Source organism: Panicum virgatum, chromosome 2K (assembly GCF_016808335.1).
Source record: "Panicum virgatum strain AP13 chromosome 2K, P.virgatum_v5, whole genome shotgun sequence".
In the NCBI taxonomy this organism is placed as follows: domain Eukaryota; kingdom Viridiplantae; phylum Streptophyta; class Magnoliopsida; order Poales; family Poaceae; genus Panicum; species Panicum virgatum.
In genome coordinates this window covers 673,111-698,625 of record NC_053137.1, presented here as the reverse complement: position 1 = coordinate 698,625, position 25,515 = coordinate 673,111, and the positions used below count along the sequence as shown (strand labels likewise).

General features: G+C 46.2%; 3 protein-coding genes across 3 annotated transcripts; all 3 read right to left on the bottom strand.

Moving 5' to 3' along the window:
- Window positions 1-151: 151 nt before the first annotated feature.
- LOC120660194 (uncharacterized protein At2g23090-like) lies at window positions 152-1,952 on the bottom strand. Its single transcript, XM_039938608.1, has 3 exons — window positions 1,700-1,952; window positions 1,566-1,606; window positions 152-557 (listed from the first exon to the last, which is right to left on the bottom strand). Exons 1-3 carry the CDS (start codon window positions 1,770-1,772, stop codon window positions 438-440), a joined length of 234 nt encoding a protein of 77 aa, XP_039794542.1. The 5' UTR covers window positions 1,773-1,952; the 3' UTR covers window positions 152-437.
- Window positions 1,953-4,403: 2,451 nt separating this feature from the next.
- LOC120660188 (protein C2-DOMAIN ABA-RELATED 4-like) lies at window positions 4,404-5,551 on the bottom strand. The gene is made up of 4 exons (XM_039938601.1): window positions 5,159-5,551; window positions 4,936-5,031; window positions 4,585-4,858; window positions 4,404-4,444 (listed from the first exon to the last, which is right to left on the bottom strand). Exons 1-4 carry the CDS (start codon window positions 5,267-5,269, stop codon window positions 4,440-4,442), a joined length of 486 nt encoding a protein of 161 aa, XP_039794535.1. The 5' UTR covers window positions 5,270-5,551; the 3' UTR covers window positions 4,404-4,439.
- Window positions 5,552-10,289: 4,738 nt separating this feature from the next.
- On the bottom strand, window positions 10,290-25,100 carry LOC120660178 (MADS-box transcription factor 15-like). The gene is made up of 8 exons (XM_039938580.1): window positions 24,646-25,100; window positions 19,998-20,076; window positions 17,169-17,233; window positions 16,920-17,019; window positions 11,294-11,335; window positions 11,082-11,123; window positions 10,861-11,000; window positions 10,290-10,773 (listed from the first exon to the last, which is right to left on the bottom strand). Exons 1-8 carry the CDS (start codon window positions 24,828-24,830, stop codon window positions 10,644-10,646), a joined length of 783 nt encoding a protein of 260 aa, XP_039794514.1. The 5' UTR covers window positions 24,831-25,100; the 3' UTR covers window positions 10,290-10,643.
- Window positions 25,101-25,515: the final 415 nt, after the last annotated feature.

Here is a 25,515-nt window from a genome sequence, read left to right as displayed (position 1 = left end):
ATTTTGCTTAAATGGACTTCCAGGTGATTTATCAGTTGATCATCATAGTGACATGTCTCTGCTTTACAGCCAGCCTGACGAGATTGGATGCAGGCATGGATTCTTCTAAAATCAAAATCCCAAGATTTCATGGTTCCACAACACGCACAAATTCAGAACACAGGACACGGTGAAATTATTGAGCAAGCACGGGCATCACAAATCCACACAATCGATGTTGTAACGCAACAGGTTGACAGCGATCGGTTACATTACATATTTAGATGGGCAAACACAACCGAAGCAGCAGCTGTGACAGCAGTTCAGACCCGTAATACAGAGCAACCAGTCATTACGCACATGATGATGATAACAATACTAGTGGATCGCGAAAGTTTTCTCTTTGGGGTTCCGGTAGAGCATATGCCTCTTGTCAGATCAGCATATGCTGCCGCGTACTAGTTCTTGAGGTGGGGGAAGCACTGGTAGAGGTCGTTCTTGGGATGCCTCGCCTCCGCGTGCTCTTTGCACTTGGCCTCAGAGGTTGTGCAGATGAAGGTCTGCATGCAGATTTTGCACTGCATGGAAGAAATTTTCAAGATGATCAGCTCACAAGGAGGGTATCAGAAATGTTTGAAGAAATCATATATGGTACGTTAGGTACATCAGACAAAATGCAGGCAACCAACATGTTATTTGCAAGAGCTATCTGAAAAGTGAGAATTGCCAAGCGTCCAGTATCCAGTGCAGTAGTGACTAGTGGTGAGTTTGCAAGTTCATGGGGGGTTAAGAAAAAAGGACTTGCCTATCACTATCATGGCTAATTGAAGGTAGGCTAGAAGAGTTGGGGTCAAGTTGTGATGTTGGTGAACAAGACCCAACCATTAGCTAGCCGGCTCATTGATGCGACACTGCTAAGCAAAAACCGGTTTGATGGTACCTAAGGTAAGGTAATCGACCTGACGGATGCAAAGCATGGGTTAACATCCCTGAGGATAGCTAAGCTGGTACGCTGAACTCGCCTACTACTACTACAGGTGCAGGCAAATAATGCTTGCGATTGGATTCGAGACTTGCGGACTAGATGCTGTGCAGTGGTCAATCCAATCCCCCCAACAATGAAGTTGGCAGGATGTAAGACGGTACCAGCAGCGCAGCAGGAAGGTGAACTCCTAGTTGGTACAGAAACCAAAGGCAGCAGGTTGCAGCCCTGATGAAGGTAGGCGCTACTGCTACCCATGAAAAGCTGAGGTCCATACACATACACAAACGAAACGAGTGAGGATTTTGCAACGGAACCAGTGGATCGGCGGTTGTATTTCCTGGAATTTTAGGTCCGGATCGAGTGATGATGAGCAATTAATTAAGCGCGTTGCGTTGTGATGTGGCCCCCATCCCCATCCCCATCCCCATCCCCATCCCCTCTAGTTGTTTAATCCGGGCGAAAATCAGGCAGGCAATCCATGGAATCCCTCGCCAGTCAGTGCAAAAATCCCCTCTAGTAGCAGAGGCATAGGGCGGCAGATCGGGCGCGGGGGCAGCAAAGGAGGGAGAAGGGGGGAATCCGAATCAAGCACGGCGCGCACCTGGATGTTCATGGCCTTCTTGTTGGCCTCGAGCTGGCTGCCTGCAAGGAATGGAGTAGAAGCCCCAATTTATGTGACGGACGGAGGTGATGGATCGAGACGAATCGACGGGGGGGAGGGGAGGGATCTGGTACCCTTGGATGCCTTGTTCTTCTCGGCGTTCCTCTCGCGGGCCATCTTGGACTTCTGGCCGTTGCCGCCGCCCATGGCTGCTGCTGCTCCGGCTGCGGGGAGCGCGACAAGGGTTTGGTTGGTTATTCCGGCGGAGCCTCTCCTCCGTCCTCCCTCCCTCGCTTGGGCTGCGGGGTGCGGGGTGCGGGGTGGAGAAAGAAGAAGAAGAAAAAAAGCCGCGGCCGCCGCGCCGACGCGACGCCTTTAATTAAGGGGCAGGTCGGCCGCGGACCGGTCAAAATCGAATCCAAGCCCGACAGCCCGGGTGGGGTGCATCTGGACCGTCCGTCCGCCGGGGGCAGGGCCCGCCCATCCGATTCCCGCTTCGGCACGACGCTACTGGTGGCTGGAGATCGCCGGCGGCGGGGCCCACACGCAGCGTGCTCACGCGCGGCGCTGCGCTGCTAGCTGTGACCGACTGACCCACCCACCCAACACACGCCCCACTCACGCCGTTGACCGCATGAACCTTCCAGAATGAATCTGGACTTTCCCTCCTCCCGGCAGTAACCCCCTCCTGTACTAATCATCCACTCCATGACAATAAATCAATCCCATCTCGACCCACTGGATTGAAAAATCAGGTACTCCCTCCATTCTAAACTATAAGTCATTTCAAGAATTTTGGAGAGTCAATTTTTTTTATGTTTGACCAAATTTATATGACAACATAATAACACCAATTAAGTATTATTAGATTCTTTATTAGCTATATATTTCATAGTGCACCTATTTGCTGTTATAAATCTTTATATTTCTCTCTATAATTTTAGTCAAACTTTAAGATAGTTTGACTCTTCAAAATTTTTAAAATAACTTATAATTTGGAACAGATGGAGTAGTAAGCATTGTGGGAGTCGAATGGAACAACTACCGGCACTAAAGGATTAAAACACAATATATCTATTTTCGCTAGACTGGTTGGGCTTGTAGCCGTTGCTGCTCCACTTTGTCACCTTGTTTACCGCACCAAAAGGTAATCATTGTGGAATGAGAACATATCTGGTGCAAACTAAACTTTCATGAAAATCTATGCAAATCATAACAAAAAAGTCATCTAAATTAAAAAAATCACATATGTAGATGATATGATGATACACAATCTTGTAAAATATCTTGTCCAAACTCGACTTTTTTTGTGAGATAAATTTGTTATTTTTATATCTTACAAACGAAGTTGAGTTTGAACAGAATATTTTACAAGGTTGTGTATCATCATATCATCTACATGTGTGATTTTTTTCGTGAATTTAGATGACTTTTACCGTGGTTTGCATGAGTTTTCACGAAGAGTGTGGTTTCCACCAGATATGTTCCCTTGTGGAATTTCACTCAACTTTTTACTGCTTGGCTGGATCCCATGCTTATTGCGTTAAAAAAAATTCCCAGCCTTGCTTACCACTCCAACACAATGTACTAGTACATTGCTCATGCCCTTAGATAACAAGATGATGGAATCAACTGCAACTCAACACATGACAGCAGAAGCACACAATCTATGAACCCAATATAATTAATTTTCTTAATTATACCGGTTCTGTCCGATAAGAGCTACTGCATCGAAACTAGAAATCAGTGTAAAAAGTTGGTGGTATGGTATCTAGTTTGTCATCGCCGCCACGGACCTTCTCTTCTCCTGATGAAACGCAAACTTCAGCGATAACGCCATTGCTAGCCATGGGCAGTGATGGTTGCTTTGCCGGCGCTCTGAACCAACACCTTACCGTTTATCAGGATCAATCCAATGGCAGGAGGAAAGCAAACAGTTGCAGGCCGCACGTGACGTCCTAGGATGGAAGGCACAGATATATTCGTAGCATCAATCGAATGCGTTCGGGAGTTAACGCTGACCGATTTCTTAAGCACATGCCGAGATCCATCAATGCAAGCATCACTCTAGCATTCTTCTCTCTCATCGAGCACTCTCTCTTCTTTAGACAGGTGTCAATGTCAATGTCAACAACACGAAAGAGGGGAGATTTATTTCTGTTTAAGAGGAACAACCAGCTGGTGAGGGTAAAAGTAGCCCCAAATGCTCGTCAGACACCAACTGCTGCAACAACTATCGAAAACCGGGGACAGAAATTCAGAGTGCGGATTATTTACGACTTCACAATGGTCCATGGCCTCATCCTGATCGCATACATAAATCACCGCAAAGTGAAGACTGAAGCAAAAGGAACACTTTCCCTGCTTTTGACACTCTTCAATCTTCACTCCACAAAACTTTTTCCTCTATCTAAAAAGAAAACATACCGGTGTCCACTAAGAAAGACACTCGTTCAATCTGGGCTGCATTGCCCAATGCAAGATGCAAAACAATTTGGAGTTGTATCGATCAAAGAGTAAATCATCATATCGAGTAAATCAACAGCATGTACCCCCGGTATATGTTATAATCACACAAGAAAGCAGAATACTGAAATAATAGTAGGTACTGAAATTAAAAAAAAAACATCTAGCAGACTGATATACGGGATGGATGTTTTGCTTGTCTGATTGACGTCTCCCTTAATGCTCACACTGGGTATCAGGCCAAATCTGCAATACCAGATCGAGTCAGTTAAACTTCTGTCGGTGGCGCAAAATCCAGATGAAATAATGTTACTAGTGGCAATGCTGATGCACTAGATACAGTCAGACCATTAGCATTGTAAGTTTGCATACCTATCGCGCAAATTCAATGACAGCAGTTCAGTTTCTTCAGCCTGACGTAAAATGAAATTCATCAGCACTCACCATCTGTGATCTACTACAGCGAGAATGTAAAGTTCATATGTCCTTGGCAAGTTGCTGTGTCTAGAGCAAGTCTGAATTTGTAGTAGCAGTGCTATTGCAGAGTTGTTACCTGGGATGCTGACCCATCTGAGCTGCAGGTGCACGACGCCGGTCTCCACATTCCTGAGCTTGAGGAGGAGGTCCTGCACCACCTGGCCGTTCTCCCAGACGATGTGGCTCTCGTCCGCCAGGCAGCAGTGACTGCCGGGGCGCACGGTGCGGACCACGGTGCCGCTGCGGATGTCCTCCAGGTCCATCTGGATGATCTGCATCAGCGCCTCGATGTCGAACTCCGCGTCGCCCATCTGGTCGTCTTTGCTGAAGGTGTCCTTGTCGAAGACCTCCTGCGTTCCAGTTGTGCGCGCAAGTGGTGTCATTGAATTTGAAGGACTGGGTCGGACGAGGAGATGCAGATGCTCACCAGCTTGATGGGTGTTGATGCGTTCTTGACAGCTAATGTCAGATCCTCGTTCCAGACTGGGTTAACCGTCTTCTTGATCACGCCTGTCTTCAGTTTCTGAAGAACCGGTAATAAATGATAATAGATGGCAAGCCAAAAAAGAAAAAGAGTCAGAGCAACGATGTTCAGAAAATCGAACGAATCAGGTAGCTCTGAAATCAAGTTGATCAACATGCATGTATACCTGGCCGTCCAGGTTGAGCACAACATAGGGATCGCTACCCTTTGCATCACGGCTAACAAGGTTCGCCCCTCGCAGCACGCGCACGGACAGGAAGCCCGGCAGCGTAGACATCTCTCTAGTTGCCTGTTGTTCTTCACGACCACCTCAATGCAACCTGCCGAACCACCCCTGGATGGAAGAACCGATCATCCACTAATGGCGATGATCATCCTCTGCGCGCCATTCAATCCCAAGAGTCGTTCAGATTCAGCCACCACGCATGCATGGCTTTCCGGTTTTCGTTGACGGCCACCACAGCTGGACGAGTCCCGGCCTCAGGATTTCAGGATTTGACCATGTCTTTCTGGACATGTTTTCTTCAAAGTTTCAGTGCTGCTGCCCTTGTTTTGGTGGCCTTCTATTCCTGGAAACAGAGGGCTGCGAGTATCATGGGCACAGCGAATGTTCAGACTACAGCAAGGAAAGCAAGGGCAGAAATTGTGAGTTGGCAATGCTTTCAAAACTTTGAGCCATTCCATGCAGTAGCATTTTCGTTAGGATCATCAATCAAAGGAGTGTGCAGCAAAAATCAAATCAAATCAAATGCACAACTTGGAACGGGCGGGCCGCAGACCTAGGCCCAACCAGTGGGCTCCTGCCGGTGTGTGTGGGCCCCGCGCGATGCACGCCATGAGCTTCGGGCCGATGGGGAAGAGCCCACGGGCCAGTTGCAGCAATACTAGAAGCTTCTTCGTTTTTTGTTCTCCTCGTTGTGAACTGAGTGAGCAACTCCAAAATATTTGTGCGAGCTTGCGGTGGATATACATTGCATCACCTGAACCGAAGCGAATTCAGCCCAAACAACTGAGCCATGTTTAGTTCTCAAAAATTTTCCAACAGTATCCATGACATCGAATTTTCGGACATATATATGAAGTGGAGCCTTAAATGCAGTTAAAAAAATAACTCAGTGCACAATTTAACTGTAAATGACGAGACGAATCTTTCCATAACTGAACATTAATTGTCAACTAACAACAAAAGTGCTACAGTATCAAACCCCACAAATTTTCGCGAACTAAACTAGCATCTTCTTTCTACTTCCTCAAGCTTGCGGTGCTTGCCAGCCTCCTCTCCGCAGTTAGGGCAGGGGGCTTCAGGATCGGGGTTTGAGGGGCTTGTCGCCAGTGATGTTTCCCAACTGAAGAGGGACAAGCCCTGGGGGCGACGGTGGCGACGGGTTGTGAGCAGGGTGGCGAGGCGGCGGCATGCTGCCGCCGGCCACGGATGGCAGCGGACATCTAGTGGATGGGGTAGGCGGTTGGGGAATATGGCAAGCTTCGGTGGTGGTGAAGCTGGTGGCGGAGACAGTGGCGAAGCTTGGTAGCCGCATATTTGGTGGTAGATTCAGCGGCAGGAGTTGAGACGAGAAGGGTGGCGGTGCGTAGGTGGTGAAGGGCTTGCTAGGGGTAGGGTAGGGGCAAAAGTCGGCCGCAGATCCGGTAGTGGGGAGCTGTTCTAGAGGAGGATGGAGGGCGGCACGGGGAGAGAGTTTGTGGTCCGCTTCTTCTCGAACACTGAAACATACAAACTGTTCCAAATAAGCACGACCACAAATTTTGAGCTGTCATGGATGAATGCTTTTGTACGTAGTACCGAATAAATAGTGATGAGGAACACTTCGTTTGAAAAAAAATAGTGATGAGGTACACAAAGGGTGCATGCCCTAAAAGGCAAACGACCGTGATCGTTGTGTTTTACTTTTAACCCCACATAAACAGTTGGCTGACTTTGTTTCGTTTACCCTTTTTTTTTGTTGATATAACTTTGAAATGTGTTTGAAATCATAGCTTAATTTTTTTTGAATAAAGTGCAGTGTTACTTTTCATGGGACTTGTCGTGGAGTGGAAACCCACAGCCGGGTGGCGTAATGCATCCGCCTAAGCCCAGAGGGTGAGTACTCGGGGGTTAGCTAGGACTAGTTCGATCTCGCTGGAAGCACACGATGAACACAGCAGGTTTAGAGTGGTTCGGGCCGCCGGAGCATAATACCCTACGTCCACTGTGTTGTATTGCTTGTGTTCTCTTAGTCTCGAGAGAGTCTGAGGATGTGTCTCTGTGTTCTAGGGGGCGTGCTCTCCCTTTTATATGTCCAAGGGGAGCATGTACACTGAGCGGGCCCCCGATATGTGGACCCGGTGATGTATTATAAACTACACTTTGGCCTTCAATGCCTCAGATCCAGAGATCTTGTCGTTGGCTTCTGTGCGTAGCTTCTGACCAGGGATGGTCTTAAGCTGTCCTGTCAGAGTAGAGTCTAGCCTCTGCAGCCGCGCGTCGAGGTCATGATGAAGCGCCAAACTACTGGCTCAGTTCACTGTAGCAGCGTGCACTGTTGCTCCAGACAATAGCTGGACATCATGACTCGTCGCCATGCGCACGGCGCTGAGTCTTTAATGCTTGCCTTGGTAACTGACGAGCCGCCTCGGTAACTGGCGATCCACAGTGTGGACTGACAAAAGCTGCCCCGTGCCCAGAGGCAGCAGAGCCCGCCTCAACCACTCACACTTAATGCGGGTGGGTGAGGGAGCTTCCAGGGAAGGCTTGCGCCTGCGCCCGCGTCTGCGTGACACGTGGCGGCTCCGGACCCCTCCCGAGCAGCTAGCTGAGCCGAGAGCTCACGGGGGTCCGGATAAGCACGTGGAGGTCCCGGACCCATCTGCGGGAGTTCGGATGGCACGTGGAGGTCCCGGACCCACCTGCGGGGGTCCGAGTCCGTGGCTACAGGTGCTGAGCATTTCCACCTCTGGGACACGTGGTGACACTGGACCCGTCCCTGAGTGGGAAGCGGGTCCGGGACCGTTGGTCCGGTGAGATGGAGCCGGACCCCAGGGGTCCGGCTGCTCAGCTCCTTAGGGCGTAGTTACGGATAACTACGCGAGTCTTGGCACAGTAGGAGTGGGTACCCCTATTGCAGGGTACCGACAGAGGCCCCCGGACCCGCCTCGGGAGAGGCAACGAACCCGCATGTGGGGCCACTACTGTGAGCAACTTGGCTGCTTCTGGCGCCTAGCAGTGCGCACCGCAAGGGTCTTGTCCTGCGTCGTCCCTCCTTTGGGTCACCTACTGCATCATCACGTTTGGACCTGCACATGACTCAAGGTAGATGCTTAGTAGCGTGCCCACGGGTCCCAAATCCTGTTGGCTGTAATCCTTTGAGATAGACAGTTAGGTTAAGTGAACGGAGCTCAAGGGGCCGGCCTTTAGGTTAAGAGAAAGCCTGGACCTCCAGGTTCCCAATCCTAGGTACTACGGCACTCATTCACAGGAGGTGGTGCGTGCAGGCTTAGGGTACGGAACCAGGCTAAGTGGCTACACGGCTCCGGACCTCCCCGGAGAATGAGTGCCCTTCCCTGAACCTGCAGGTTCCCAGGCGTCCGAACCCCTCTCTTCCATGAGGGGTCTCGAGCTAAATCACTAACTAGCCAACTCAATTCGGACCACAATCACCGCACAAGAGTAAGAAGCCACGTGGGGGTTAGCGCAAACAGAATGCGTAGATTGAAATTGGAATGTAACATCCTTAGAGGCGAACTGAGAATAAAATTTTCCTTTATAACTAGATGTACATGAGATGTGCGATGTAAGCCAGAACACGGGTTTACGAGGTCGGAGCTGTCCGGACCTCCGGGCCCCCAGTCTTAGGTACTACGGTACTCGCCCTAGGGAGGTAGAGCATGCAGGCTTAGGGTAAGGAACCAGGCTAAGCGCCTACACGTCTCGGACCTCCCCGGAGGGTGAGTACGCTTCCCTGAACCTGGTTCGCAGAGGTCCGGACCCCTCCACGGGGGAGGCTCACCGGACTGGACCACACGGAAGTACTACCTAGTTACAAAGCAAAAGGTTTTATTCCCTGCTAGGCCTCTAAGGGTAGGACTTACAGAGATGTAGAGTCGGGGGTGCGACCGGAGTCTGCTTTCCGTCGGAGAGAGCCACCAGAGTCGGCTTAGTGCGACCGGAGTGGGCTTTCCGCCGGAGCGGGCTTCCTCACATGAGTGAGGTATGCTGCGAGCTGGGATTTGTCGCTCCGCCGCTCGCAGCTTGTGAGGGGGCCCTTGACGGGCGCCCTGACTCTTGCCGACGTGCAGCGCGCGCTGCTGCCGACGGTGGCTGCTCCACGGGCACAGTTGCCCCTGGCGCATGAAGGCGAGAGGCGTGTGGCGCGGATGACGCCACACCCTCCGTCATCTCCACGTCGTCGTCAGGGTGGGAGTGCTCAACCACCCGAACCATAGAGACGAGCAAGAGATGAACTAAAACCAGCTAAATCCCCCTACCTGGCGCGCCAAATGTCGTGGAGTGGAAACCCACAGCCGGGTGGCGTAATGCACCCGCCTAAGCCCAGAGGGTGAGTACTCGGGGGTTAGCTAGGACTAGTTCGATCTCGCTAGAAGAACACGATGAACACAGCAGGTTTAGAGTGGTTCGGGCCGCCGGAGCGTAATACCCTACGTCCACTGTGTGTTGTATTGCTTGTGTTCTCTTAGTCTCGAGAGAGTCTGAGGAGTGGGTAACCCAGTTGGAGGGTACCGACAGGACTAATATAAATAGACAATTCCCGTTTTATAGTTCCCATAAACTGCTTTCGTCTACTTTATTTTCCTGCAAGAAGGTACCTATGATAACCCCGATGAGTGACCATTTTTAAGATGATATATACACACATTTTTTTATGGAAAAGGTACCTATGATCAAATAAATACTAAAAAGCCAAACTCAACTTTTTGGTCACTGCCTGGATATGAAATCCTGCCATCGAGATTCGCGAGTCAATCATGATAGTGATGTGTTTCAGCTTTGCAGAGACACTACACATGCACAGATGCAAGTAGCCAAAAGGGAGAGCACATCGATGGCTCTGGCAGCGTCACATCACATGCACATCAACATCAACATCAACATCAATTATGCAATCCATGCTCCCCGGCATCCGACATGTCTCAATCATGACGGCACGGGTTCATCTCAAATCCATCCCCACTCTGCCTCAAATCCTACACCGTGTTTGGTTTACTTTCAGTGAAATTTTTTCGAAGGAATCTTGCATGCATGCCGCATTAAACAAAGTCTATTTGCAAAATCTTTTCATAGATGGGTGTAAATTTGCGAGCCGAATTTAATGAACCAAATTAGTACATGATTAGATATAATAAGGCTACAGTAACTATGCTACAGCACTAGATTCATGGGGGACTTGGCCAATAATATAGGCATACAGGGGGCATGCATCAGCTGGTACACACATGCTGACAAGATTATACAGTGCTTACCCTTCTTGTTGCAAACATAACAATAGTTTAGCTTAATCGCTGCCATGAACTTATGCTAGGACTCTATAAATGGTGACAAACCACTTTGCAGGCGCAGTTGCTCGCAATCGCTGGATAGGGACGGCAATTAATCATGTGGTGTAGTAGCAGTCGAGTTCGACGTGCTTGTTGCCAGCTCAAGCATTGAGGTGGCTGGTCATCCATGGCGGAAGGCTCCCGATGCGAAGTTGCGGTTGCGCCTGCCCGGGCTGCCGCTGCGCTACTGCCGCTGCCTCTTCGCCCCTCTCTCCCGTCACTGGCGGATACCTAGACAACGGCATGATACATACTCAGGTCAACTGCAGTAATAACAGGAAGTGAGCATACATATATACAACTGATGGGCTTGTGTACCAGATGTTCTGTGGAGGCTGCAGTGGCTGCTGATCCTGCCTCATCAGGAAGGAGGAAGATGATGAACTCGTCTGGGCCTGGGTGTGCGGGTCCCATTGCACCTGCGGCCTGCTGGCGGCCGCCTTCTGCCTGTCCGCAAGCTGCACCAAAGAGGAGCACATCAAACCCTTGTGTGTTCAATGCAATGCATAGCCTCAGCATATGCTATTTTGGCGGCTTACTTCCTTCTGTAGAGCCTTGTTCTCCTCCTGCAGTGATCTCTCCTGCACGTAACAGCAGTAACATTCACCAGTCATTTCTGTATGAGCAGTTTACAGTGACGACTGTTCAAGATGCAGGGTCTTTTTAACCACAAATTATCAGGTAAATGACCGCTCCAGTTCAGTTTCATTGGTCTGTGTACAGTTGCAGGAAAGATTTCAGCTTTGGTTACCTTCTTCTGTAGCTCAGAAATGGACTCGACCATAAGGTGGCTCTGCATATCCAAATAAAGGCTGTTAGATGTATGCATATCTTTTGTAGTTTCCCCGTTGTATAAGGGGTTTTGTGCATATTTTCTAATACCTGTACATGTATATATTCGGGCCTAGAGCCCTCATAATGAATACAAGTGCTATTCATAACATGGTATACAGAGCCAAAATTTAGAATTAGGGTTTCTTTCTCACTCCCAATCCATCTTCTGCACGTCGCACTTGCGTGCCGGTTGCTTCGTTGTGCAACCTCTTCGTCGATCCTCTGTAAGCTGGGACACGTTCGCCTGCCCGCCCGCCCGTGGCCGTGTCGTCTCCTCCTTGGCGTCGGGTCGCCGGGATCCTCCGCCGCGCCGCCGGGATTTGCCCCTGCTGGACGCCGCCCGCCGCCGCTTGGACGCTTCGATTGGTGGTGTTGCTGCCTCGTCGCCGTCCATGCGCCCGTCCGCGACCACGTCTGAGCCTGCAGCCATCTGCTGCTCGTCGGCGCGGCCGTTCGTCGCCGTCGCGGCCTCCTCCCGCCGCCCGTCGGGGTCCGCGCCGCCGCCTCTGGCCGCGCGCCACCTCGCCAAGGGTCATGCGCTGCCCCGCCAAGGGCCGCGCCGCCGTCGCGGCCTCCTCCCGCCGCCCGTCGGGGTCCGCGTCGCTGCCTCTGGCAGTGCCCTGCCTCGCCAAGGGCCGCGCGCCACCCCGCCTGGCCCGCTTCCATCGGGAAGCTCTGTTTTGGCTCACTAGAGCCTTAAACAGAGGCATCCCTCTTGTGTAAAAAAAAGAGGACTACTATTGTGATCTGGTGGCTGCTGTCGACTCGTTCTGTCGCTTTACTTCGCCCCGGGCTTATCAGTAGGGTACTCGAAAAAAAATTGCTGTTGCTGCCGCCGCTTTTCTTTTGCGCTCTCGCCGTCGACCGCCGCTTTTCCTTTGCGCTCTTGCCGACGACCGCTGCTATTTGGGATGGCGTCTCCTGCCGTTACGTCATCCGATGGTGTGCAGATTATGCGATGTCCGGTGCTTTTCAATGGCACCAACTATCGCGACTGGGTTCGTCGGCTACGCTGGCACATGCGTGGTCTTCGTCTTTGGGAGTTCATTACTGGTTATATACCCTGGCCACCTCCTCCTGTTGCTCCTGTCAAGCCCATTATTTCTGATAAGGCTACTCATGCTGAGAAGACAAAGATCCTTGATGATTATGATGCTAGTATGGAGTCATATGCGTCTCAGTTTGCTGCATATAGGACATGGTTAGATGAGGATGCTCGTGCTGGTACTATTCTTGCTGCTAGTATGGAGGAGCAGTTTTCTGCAGATATTGTTGGTTTTGAGTATGCACATAAGATGTGGGCCTTTCTTCGTGAGCGCTATGAGCCCACTGGTCAGTCTGCTTATAATGCTGCTCTACGTCAGGAACAGCTATTGCGCCAAGGTGATTCTATAGTTGATGATTTCTATACTCAGATGTCTGCTGTGTGGCGTCAGCTTGACTCTATTGGTCCCCCACTATCACCCAGCACTTGTGACTCGTGTAAGGCTCAGAAGGTTGCTCTGGAGACTAGGCGCACTTATGATTTTTTGAGTCATATTCGTGAAGAGTTTGAGCAGCTTCAAGCTCAGTTGGTTTCCCGTGTGCCCTGTGTTTCTCTGATGAAGGCTCTTGCTGCTGTTCGTAATGAGGAGTTGCATCTTCAGCAAGCTGGTCTACTGCAGTCTTCTTCTTCTTCATCTTCAGTATTGGCTGCCCGGTCTTCTTCGTCTCTAGCTGTCGTCCCTCCACCCAAGGCGCCTCTTCCAGCAGCGTCTTCTTCTGAGGAAGGAGGGGGTGGTCGTCTTCATTGTAACTATTGTGGTAAGAAGACTCATGTGGAGGCATTTTGCTTGAAGAAGAAGGATCAGTCTCACCGAGGTGGTAGTGGTCGTTCTTCACAGGATACAGGTGGTGCTAGTGGTTCTGGTACTGGAGGCTCTTAGCGGAGTTCTGCTGGTTCTGAGACACAGGAGATGCTCATGTTGCTTCATCGCCTAACTGCCTCTGCACCTCCAGGAGCTGCTGGTTCTGTTACTCAGTCCTCTGCACAGTTAGATGCTGCTACTGCTTCTCAGTCTTCTTCAAGTACTTTACCATGGATTCTTGATTCTGGTGCTTCTTTCCATATGACTCCTGATCGTACCAGTCTTTCTTCTATTAGTCTATCGTCTCTTCCTATCACTGTTCAAACTGCGGATGGATCGTCTCTCTCTGTTGCAAGGCAGGGAACTCTTTTGTCTCCCTCTTTTCATGTGCCTGTTGTTTCTTATGTTCCCAAACTAACCATGCAGCTTTATCTCTGCTGGCCAGCTCACTGATCATGGTTATCGTGTGATTCTTGATTCTTATTCTTGTTGTATTCAGGATCGCATCACGGGTCACCTGGTTGGTACTGGCCCTCGTCAACGTGATTCTCAGTGTCTTTGGGAGCTTGACTGGCTTCGTCTTCCTTCCATTGCTTCTGCCAGTCTTGTTGATTCTGCTGCGTCCTCGTCATCCACATCGTCTTTTGCTCAGTGGCATCATCGTTTGGGACATCTCTGTGGCTCGCGTCAGTCTACGCTCGTTCGTTGTGGTCTTTTAGGGTCAGTCTCTGGTGATGTATCTCTAGAACAGTGTCAGGGTTGTCGTCTAGGGAAACAACTGGCCAGCTTCCTTACTATTCTAGTGAGTCGGTGTCGAAACATCCTTTTGATCTTGTTCATTCTGATGTATGGGGTCCGGCTCCCTTTGTCTTGAAAGGAGGCCATCAATATTATATCATTTTTATAGATGTTTTTTCTCGCCACACATGGGTTTATTTTATGAAACATCGTAGTGAGGCTTTGTCTATCTATAAAAATTTTGCCACTATGATCCGTACTCAGTTTGATATCTCTATTAGGGTCTTTCGTGCTGATTCTGCTGGGGAGTATTTATCTGGAGCCTTTCGTCAGTTCCTTTCTGAGCAAGGCACTCTTGTCCAATTCTCCTGTCCTGGTGCTCATGCTCAGAATGGTGTTGCTGAACGTAAGCATCGTCATTTACTTGAGACTGCTCGTGCTCTTATGATCGGTTCTTCTATTCCACCACATTTTTGGGCTGAAGCTGTTTCCACTGCCACTTATCTTATTAATATTCAGCCCTCGTCCTCTCTTCGTGGTGGGATTCCGTATGAGTTTCTTTGTGGCAAGCTTCCTGACTATTCTTGTCTTCGCCTTTTTGGGTGTGTCTGCTATGTGCTTCTTGCACCTCGAGAGCGCACTAAGCTGAGCATAAGGGGTATCGTTGTTGGGATCCTGTTGGCCGTCGGATGAGGATTTCACGGGATGTTACTTTCGATGAGTCTCATCCTTTTTATCCTCGTCCTTCTCCTGATGTTTCTCAAGCGTTTGTTATTGAGCCACTCTCCTTCCAACTTTTTCCTGATACTCCTATTGCTCCTATTCTTCCTTCACACCTAGACCCTTCTTCTGAGGCTTCTGTTGAGTTGCCTGTAGTCCCTTCACCTGAGGAGCCTTCTTCTGCGGCCCCTTCACCTGTGGTCCCTTCTTTTTCGAAGGATATTCCACAGGTTCCTATGGGTACTACTTATGATAGTAAACCGCCTGTCACACATGTCTACACATGTACTCGGCGGGCTGTCAGATCATCTTCTGATGTGCCTTCTTCTCCTGATGAGCCATCTTCTTCTGCTGCACCTTCTGATGCTGAGACAGCTCCACGATATGTTCTTCGTGATCGGCAGTCGCTTCGGCCTCCAGATCGGCTTGGTTTTGCTGGTACTATTCTGTCTGAGCCGACTTCTTACCGTGATGCCATTCAGCATCAGGAGTGGCAGCATGCTATGGCCGAGGAGATTGCTGCACTTGAGCGCACTGGCACGTGGGATCTTGTACCTATTACCGCACATGTCCGTCCTATCACTTGTAAATGGGTTTACAAGGTTAAGACCCGCTCTGATGGTTCTCTTGAGCGCTACAAAGCTCGTCTTGTAGCGCGTGGTTTTCAGCAGGAGCATGGTCGGGACTATGATGAGACATTCGCACCTGTGGCTCATATGACCACTATTCGCACTCTTCTTGCTGTGGCTTCTGTTCGTGAGTGGTCTATATCTCAGCTTGATGTGAAGAATGCCTTTCTTAATGGTGAACTCAGTGAGGAAGTGTATATGCAGCTGCCACCTGGGTATTCGGTTTCTGAGGGTATGATATGTCGTCTTCGCCGCTCGCTTTATGGCCTCAAGCAAGCTCCTCGTGCTTGGTTCCAGCATTTTTCCTCTGTGGTAACTGCTGCTAGTTTTTCTGCCAGTACTCATGATCCTGCGCTCTTTGTCCACACTTCCTCTAGTGGTCGGACTCTTCTCCTCCTTTATGTTGATGACATGATCATCACTGGAGATGACTCTGAGTATATTGCCTTTGTGAAGGCATGTCTCAGTGAGCAGTTTCTTATGTCTGATCTAGGTCCCCTTCGTTACTTTCTTGGGATTGAGGTTTCTTCCACACCTCACGGTTTCTACCTGTCCCAAGAAAAGTACATTCAGGATCTTCTTGATCGTGCTTCTCTCACTGACCACCGTACCGTAAAGACTCCTATGGAACTTAATGTTCATCTTTGTGCCACTGACGGGAGCTCCTTGCCGATCCCACTCGTTATCGTCAACTTGTTGGGAGTCTTGTTTATCTTGGCGTTACTCGTCCTGACATCTCATATGTTGTCCATATCCTGAGTCAGTTTGTTTCTACTCCCACTCAGATCCACTATAGTCATCTTCTTCGTGTTCTGCGTTATCTTCGTGGGACTATATCTCGTCACTTGTTCTTTCCTCGCTCCAGCTCTTACGACTTCATGCAAATTCTGATGCTATTTGGGCTAGTGATTCCACTGATCGTCGATCTCTTTCTGCTTATTGTGTTTTCTTTGGTGGTTCTCTCATTGCTTGGAAGACTAAGAAGCAGGTAGCAGTTTCTCGTTTGAATGCAGAGGCTGAGTTGCGAGCTTTGGCTCTTGTGACAGCAGAGGTTACTTGGCTGCGGTGGCTACTTGAGGATTTTGGTGTTTCTGTTTCTGGGCCGACTCCTCTTTTGTCTGACAATACAGGTGCCATTAGCATTGCTCGTGATCCGGTGAAGCATGAGCTCACTAAGCATATTGGTGTTGATGCTTCTTATACACGAGCACAAGTACAGGATGATGTTATTGCTCTTCAGTATGTGCCTTCAGAGCTTCAGTTGGCAGATTTCTTTACCAAGGCACAAACCAGAGTTCAGCACAGGTTCTATCTCTCCAAACTCAGTGTCATGGATCCCCCTTGAGTTTGAGGGGTGGTGTTAGATGTATATGTATCTTTTGTAGTTTCCCCGTTGTATAAGGGGTTTTGTGCATATTTTCTAATACCTGTACATGTATATATTCGAACCTAGAGCCCTCATAATGAATACAAGTGCTATTCATAACAAAGGCTATGTTAGTTGTAAAAAACTATAATAGCAAGCCATTTGGAGCAATAATAGAAACATGATTATATAGTAAGCAGAAGAAGAGATTCCATGTGAAAACATAAGCAAAACTGTTACTACCTTTCTTGATCTGATGTGCTTCAGTGAGCTCTCCAGCTGCTGCTCTAGTTGTTGGAGCTCTTTGAGATTCAGAGACTCTAGATCCTCTCCCATTAGGTGCCTGCAAGGCACACAGGTCATTTGGCGTGCGCCACCTATTATACAGTGTGCATACTACACGAGATGATAGGGTTTTCTTTCGAGGAAACTACACAATGATACTAGGTCGACAATTATTCAAAATCCAAATCACCATCAAATAGTTATTACTTGTGGCATTTTTGTATAGTCCCAATTTTGGCCTTCAGTTTCCTGTATTCGTGGCACCAATTTACCTGAATATGAAAGTGAATTCTGTCAGAAACTTTACGGAGTGAACAGATAATGGATGGCCCAGCAATGAGAAAAGCTACTTAGCATCAGTTTTGCAAGGATAAAAACTTTGCCATATATGTTTATCTTGATATTAGTGCCCTACATTCACACATTACCACTTGCACACTCATCAGAAAAAAGAGAAATTCTCATGAATTCATGATCATATTTGGTACAAGAAGTGCTGGCATGAAGGATCACACCACTGCAGTATGAGATACAAAAGTGGAACAAAAATATAACAAACTCAGTGCAAAGCAGGGTTATCAGCAGAATAATATTCATCTAAACTCAACAGAATAATTATCCTATGCCTTTTATGCAAAAATCTCATCATGTTATTATCTAAAAGCAACGATAATTTCAGGATTCAGTTAATAAGGACTAAAATAAGTAGTAAAGAAAAGTACATGATGCTTAGTTCGCAGAGGTCACGATGAATATTTATGAAGGAACAGCATATTGATGACATTGCAAACGAGAGGACAAATGAGGAGCCTGATTGCTATGTATCACGTGCATGTAGACTGATTATTAGAGTGAGACATCATAAAATTCAGGCCGTGTCATTGCGTCAGGGTCAGGCAGGACAGCTTGACGATGGTCAGGATACACTAACATTTTCGGTTAGGCATCAGCAAAGATCAGTCTATTATGAAATTCGGGGCACATAATTAGGCAGCTCCTTTTCTCCTATGTAAGTTTACATTGGAAAAGATCAGCATAATTACAATGTGTAATCAAAGTATCAACTAGACAGGCACATATGACTGCTTGTAGTTCAAACCATCATTTGATTTTTCATACATTTATCTTTAAGAATCACAATCAACTACTACTACTACTACAGACAATTGATATGTTTTATAATTCAAAAAAAATTGTTGGTAAATATGTTTTATAGTTCGAAGAAAATAATAAGTATACCAGAACTTACTACTAAAACTACAATAGAAACTAAATTACTATTCAAGTGATTTATTATTTCCAACTGCATATACAGCAAGACCTATAAATCAGAATTGAGAATGGAAAAGGAAAAAAAATCTAATGAAATTATCTCCTATTCATGGTCATATCCATATGCTTCTTTGGAAAACAGGGAATATTTATAGCAAGTAATTAATAGCCAACAATCCATAACGGCACCAAAGAAATATTAAAAAACAATTTAAACAAATTTTATTAGACTGAACATCAGTAACATGATGTTCCCATTATTTTGATATATTAAAAACCAGCAATTAGTATATAAAGCTCAAAAAAGATGACATAAAAAAGGTCAGCATTGTACCTCGCTGGATAGCATTGGTAGATTAGTGATAAATACTGAATTACAGTCCTAGTAGAGAACCTACAGTTTAATGTGGAAAAAGCTTTTATCTGACATTTTAAAAACAATTTTATTGTTGGTTATTATGCATGTTACAAATATCTCCACAACAATGTTTTATTGGTGTTCTTCAGATAATTATTCCTATAGGTATCTAGATAATAGTGGAAGTAATTTTTGCAAGTGTTGTTAGCGGGAGATATTTTTCACCTAAAGTTCTATTCTTTCGAATCAAATGAAGTCATGGGCATGCTACATGTCTTTCCTGCTTATGAAAAAAAGGCTTATTAGACTTATTATATATAAACAGCAAATTGGCACCACACTCTTTTATGAAAAATACCTTACATTTGGGCACACTGCTATCAGTGCCGATTTATATAAAATAGCTCTGGATATGAAAATGTATCCTCATGCTAAAACAATGCAACTTTGATTTCATCATGGTTTTTCTGGGAAATTATATAAAACACACACCATGCATGGAGCCACTGGACATAGCCTCCAATTTTGAGAGACATGACTTCCATTACACTCTAATAAAAAGTTACAATCATCACTGAAGGCATGATGCATGTATCCTTCCTTACATTTAGATGACTGTACATTTAAATTAAAGCAGTAGTATTTATCAAAATATATGATTGATGACTTAGAAAGCGAGAAGATTCTTAGTTATGCATATATATATATATATAGACACACATTTAAATTCAAAAGCAATACAAAGAGTCCCAAAGGAATCACCTTCTGTGCTACGACAGTCAGATATTGTTATCACACAGATACATAAATACGGGTTCGAAATATAATACAACTACAGGTAGTAGTCAACGAATAGCTTAATGCGAAAATTGGAAAACAAATTACTACACAAGAAAAGTCAGCGTCATTCGAACATTCAAATGAGTTGTGAGGTTCTGTCAAGGCCTCAGTTGGACCAAATGTAATGATATTTTTGGCATCATGTACAGTTTCTCAAACTTGGATAGTTATAAAATATCTACCCGTGTGGGGTCTTGTAAGCTTAAAAAAACAAGTATAACAGTACCATATCAAATTGCTCTCATTTGCCTATGCTGTTTTGCACCATAAGATGAGTTCAGGTAATTAGGCATATCCTCTTATGTATGTAAATGTACAGAATATGCAATTGATTATATTTAACATGAAATATAAGGCCATCCTAGTATCCTATATATACATATTTTTATTTGGTTATACTGTTTCAGCAAAGCTTTTGTTTTGTTATTTAACAAACACAACTGAAAATTTCCAGACATATTGTCATGTGTGAGCAACCTTACTCATAGTGTAGGCGTAGAATGAAGCATTGGTGCATGAGACAAAGTAAAGATGCATCCCAAGTGTTTCCCAACCCATCATCTTACCTCACTCTCAGGTTCAGCTGAAATTAGAGCCTTTTCAGCATAGGAATAGCACTCGTAACGTTCAAGAATTTTGTCCATGCTGAAAAGCGGAAAAATAATACCATATCATGTCCCTGAAGGTCCTCAAAATAATTCAGTAACCAGTTCATGCATTAAACCACAGAAAATTGAAAGGGATAAGTAAATGCTGGGTATATTCTAAAGGCAGTGATGCAAGAAAAAGCTGACAGGCACACTTATTATTACACATCTAGCATGACAATGGGGAAATTATCAACATAATTAAAAAAAGCAACCACAAGTTGACGATGCAGTAAGCTAACATAAAAATTGTAAAGAAGCTATGCCTGAACTTAATTACCGTTTGCTTTCATATTATCTTAACTTCAGATCTGACAGTACTGTTTAGGTTAACAAGATATTAGCTGTTTAAAGGCACTATTACAGACCCCTATTGCTTTGGAACCAGCATTACATTGTCTTAATAGAGCAGCTTATTATATAGAAGTGTCTATTAAGAACATTAATAAGCTATACAAATAATGCATGTTATATATTTAAGCAGTCAGGGTTTGTTAGGCACCTAGGGATGTGGATTGTGGAATGCGTGAAGAAGCACTCAGCACATGTGATATTGGGGTTTACAAAATAGGGTTCAGCCATTACGGTAGGGCAAGTGATCCATTTTAGTTAGCTAAGTCAAGAATAAAGCTATAATGTATCAGTTGCCTTAGCGTAAGGATTCAGCGCCTTTCTGTAAGTTTCATCTAAGGACTGCAAGACACATGGACAGATTATGATCCTATATCTATTAGCGGTACGCTACACATGACTTACAGACAATGTCACATGAAAAGTAGGTATTAAAAACAAATTCTCATATTAAAAACAAATTCGCATGAAAATTAATTAAATGGTTTACTGAGTTCCAAACTAGTGTTACTAGCTGTAGTTTCACTGAGCCTTGACTAATTAAGTAAAAATGATCCGCTACTCACATACACGTCTGCGAAACTTATATTATCTAATAAAAAGTTATATGAAAAGTGTGATGTACATGAACCACTATCGCATTTTCACCCGAGATGAGAGTCATCATATATAGAAATACGGAACACTAGAAAAATGTGTAGAACTTGGATGTAGAAAGTACATAAACAGCTTTACCTTATTTTTAGAACTAGTAAGGTGGCCCGCGCTAATAGCACGGGTAGCTAGTTTTTTATATTTTTTCTTGAGGAATGATATTAATTTTTCAATTTTTCTATGTCATGTTGGCATATTCTCATATACCTTTTAATGTCTAAATTTGGAGTTTGATTTTAATATTGAATCGTCTTGAATATCGGTGCATTTTTTAGCATGTAAGTCCGATGATTAATTGTAAGATGTGGTCACCTTGAATACATAATTTTTCTTTTACAAAGTTTTTATATGTACTTATTAAATATATTTATATAAATGTGGTAGTGATGTTGCAGAATGCTACAACTTTTAACTTGCTTGTTGGACTTTAATTTATGCGTTATAATATTTTGAATCTTTATTTAGCTTTTCTTTGAAATTTTTTATATATAGGGTATATTAATGTATAAATGTTTCTTTAAGAAATTTAGATGGATAAAGTTTTTTATTTGGGCCAACCCTGATTTTTTTCCACTTTGATTTTTCTTTTGTTTTTCTTGGTTCATCTCATCGCATAAATTAGCCTACTTTAGAGTTGTGTCATATCGGCAATGGATATTTCCAGGCGTGTTTTTGCTGGTGTCTCTAATATTTTTCTTGGACTTCTAATTTCTCCCGCTATTTCTGCTGATTTTTCCCTCTTACATTTTCTTTTGTCTATACATTTGAAATCGATTAGCATCTTCCGCATCGGATGCCCTTCATGGAGAAATTCACTGCGTAGCTCGAGTTCTCCCGGGGTTATCCTATCGGCTGCAGGCTCATGTTTTTGTTGGCGTGTGATTGGAGCAGCTGCTCCGGCCATGACGCGCCGCGCGACGTTTGCCCGCAAGGCTGTGGTAGCAGCATGGCGGCTCCGGCTAGGACACGCCCTAGCTCCGGCTGGGATGCGCGGCGAGCGACTTGAATTCCTAGCAAGTGGAGTATCGGCTGAGATATAAGTCAAAACAACCTGGCGCAGGAACGCATAAGATCAAGATGTGCAAAATGCCTCGTAGGTTATGTTGTTGTTTGAAATTTGCTAGTTGGTCATCTGTTTATTTACTTGGCTGGAACCTTTTTCTTGTCCGAGTCCTATAGCTTTATTTATTGATCGGTACCTTTTTAAGTACACATATGTATATTCTATAGAATATGAAATATTTTAATAATTATGTTAAGCCAAGCCAGGTTATGTTGCCATGGCTGAACTCCTTTTCCTCTCCGAGTCATATACCTTTATTTTGTTTATTGACAGGTCTCTTTCCAAGTACAAATAGGTACATAATATGTTATGGCATATGAAATATTTTAATAATTGTAGTCATTTTTCATCATGTAAGTGTGTTGGTTATCCCTTTACTGGTTTGCTCATAAATCTAACCGTCCTCCATCACGTAAGCTTGGTAGTTATCCCCTCTCGAACGATCGATCTAAGCCAAACCTTAGGAATCCGATCTGAAAGGGTTGTTGAACCGGTTTGCGCAGCCTCATGGTGATTCGATCCGTTCGTGATCCGTATGATCTAGTATTCAATGTTGACCGGATTTCACGTCAACCATAAGAAAAAATGGAGAGATTGAGGAGGGAGGAGCTTATTAGGCCCCTCCAATGTTTTGCTGCATCCACCGTACCGCCACTGCCTACTGCTGTGCTGCGGCTGCATGCACTCTTGTTACCCATGCGGCCGTCCGTGTGTGTCTCGGGCTCTCGGCAATCAATCCAATCCCGCTCGCTGCCGCAACTGGGCTCATTCTTCAGGGCGGCAAGCGTGCAGATGCACACATGCATGCATGAAGCACACATGCTGTGTGCATCCTCCCGTTCCCGTCTGCCTCAGCTCGCTGCTGCAACGCCGTCGTCCTCTCGCATGGTTTTGTGGCATCTAGTGTGAAACAGTGCGATGCACACATGCCTCCCACCAGATCAAGCGAGCCATCCTGCAAAACATTGAAACAACCTCCCGGCCACCTCGAAACGCATCCCCGCGCGTCGTCTCCTCGACATCCCAGATTAAGGAAGACAGCTCTCGTTGCATCTTTATTGAATTTAACATGGATTTTTATGATTACTTTGAACCGTTAGATCTTCATAAAATCCAACAGTGCAAATCCTTCTCTCTAAACCCCTAATTTTAATATGGACTCTTCTAATTAATTTAGACTGTTAGATCTTCATAAAATCCGACGGTGCAAATTCTTCTCTTTTTTAGATTAACGTAGGAATTTCTAGACCCTCTAGACGAACGTGGTGCCTTCTTCTAACACTCCCTTATTAATATAATAGATAGATATAACTCTACAAAACCCGGGTGCATCGACACCGGATTTAGATACATATAGATAGAATATAACAGTCAGCAAGATTTTGCTGCACTTATTACATGCTTTGCACACCTTGAGAAGATCAAGCAAGAGGCGATGGCTTATGAAGCTGAAACAGCATAAAAGGATCCGTTCTCGAAAAACAGCATGCATGGAAGAAGCTGGATTGCAAGAGAAGGAAACGGCCGGAGAAGTCGAAGAATCAGAGAAAGAAGAGCTAGATCTATCCATCTTCTTGTCGTGTCTTTCAGATTTTCAGGGATCATTAACTCATAATTTGCCGTAATTTGAGCTAGCTAGAGAGAGAATGAAGAGCAATTAAGCTAGCAAGCAGCTCGAAGTCCCAAGCAGCAGCAAAAGGCTGCTGTCGCTGCCTGAGTGGTGGCCAACTCCTCGGAACATGTGATAATTTACTCTTTCGTTGAGAAATGGGAACGCGCTGCATGTCATTAATTATTTATCCATGGTGGATGGGAAATCGAAAAAGCAGCAAACTAAATCAAGTTTTTTTTTTGAAATAATCAAAGCAAAGATTTTGGGCGACGAATAAAATAGCACCCGAAGTACAAATCGGACGACAGGAACGAGATGAACAAAGAGCACAGCTGGTGAGGAAGCAAGATCTGATTACATGGGGGCTGGGGTAATCTAATCCAATGGAGAATCATCCACATGATGTTAGCGAGCATAAAACGGATTAAAGAAGGAATTGAAGAACTAAAGCGACTGGAGTCACCAATCCCCAGAAAATTAAGGCAAGCATCTGCAGCACTTGCAGGCAACAGCAAGAAAGCAAAAAGGGCATCACATACATCACATAAGGCATAAGCACAGCACAGGCAAGGCAAGGCAACTGAAGAAACTGAAGATGGTGGGGGGGGGGGGGGGCAATTAATGGTGAAATTTCCCGAAATGAGGAAGCAGCAGATGCAGCATGAAATGATCAGCTGTAGCACCAGAGATGGAAGAGAAGGAAAGGGAGCAGCATCAGCCGCAGGGTGCAGGCCGCATGGACCATGGTGGCCTAAAACGGCAAAACCCAGCAGGAGCTTTCGGCGGGGAATCGGCGGCTCGGAGCCAAAAACGGCAACGACAGCAGGAGCAGTCGAATGAATAATGGAAGGGGAAATTAAGGAGGAGGTGGTGAAGTGGGCGCGTACCGGTCGTCGGTGGCGTACTCGTAAAGCTTCCCCTTTGGGGAGAAGACGATGACGGCGACCTCGGCGTCGCAGAGGACGGAGATCTCGTTCGCCTTCTTGAGGAGGCCGTTGCGGCGCTTGGAGAAGGTCACCTGCCGGTTTATCTTGTTCTCTATCCGCTTCAGCTGCACCTTGCCGCGCCCCATCTTTGGTCGATCCCTTTCTGATCTTCTTCTTCTTCGATCTTCTCCGTCGTCGTTGAGCTGGATAGCTTCTCCCTCCGATTGATCCGCTTGATGCTGGCCTGATCGATGCAGCGGCAGCAGCGAGTGAGGGACGGACGGACGACGGCTGATGGGTCGCCGCCGGCGAGGTGAGGCAGGTAGGTAGGTAGCTCGCTCGCTCGCTAGCTAGCTTTAAAGGGTAGGGGAGGAGAGGAGAAGAGGGATCGATCGGTGGTGGTGCGTGGTGAGGGAGGGGAGACGACGCGAGGCGAGGCCGGAGGAGAGAGTGTGGTCTGGGTGTCGAGCTTCTGTCGAGTTCCCATTGGCCAAGCCCCGGACGGGCCCACCGGTCAGCCTCTCATGCTCTCTCTCTCCTCTTGGCCATTGGGATATTAGCTGCAGTAGCAGTACAGCACCTTATAATCTTAAATAATAAATCAACGAAAAGATTGATAATAAAAACAAAAGGAGAATAAATTATCGGGCTACGTGAGAGGCAGAGCTGGGCAGGCCAGGAAACCAAAAGTGGGGGGGGGGGGTCCATGTGCCCGCACCTCCTCCTCGTACGGTCGAACAAAGAAACACTGGCAGGCAACAACAGGTTATGTATGAGATTAGTAACCTTTTTCTTCCCTCTCTCTTCTTTATATATATATATATAAAGAAT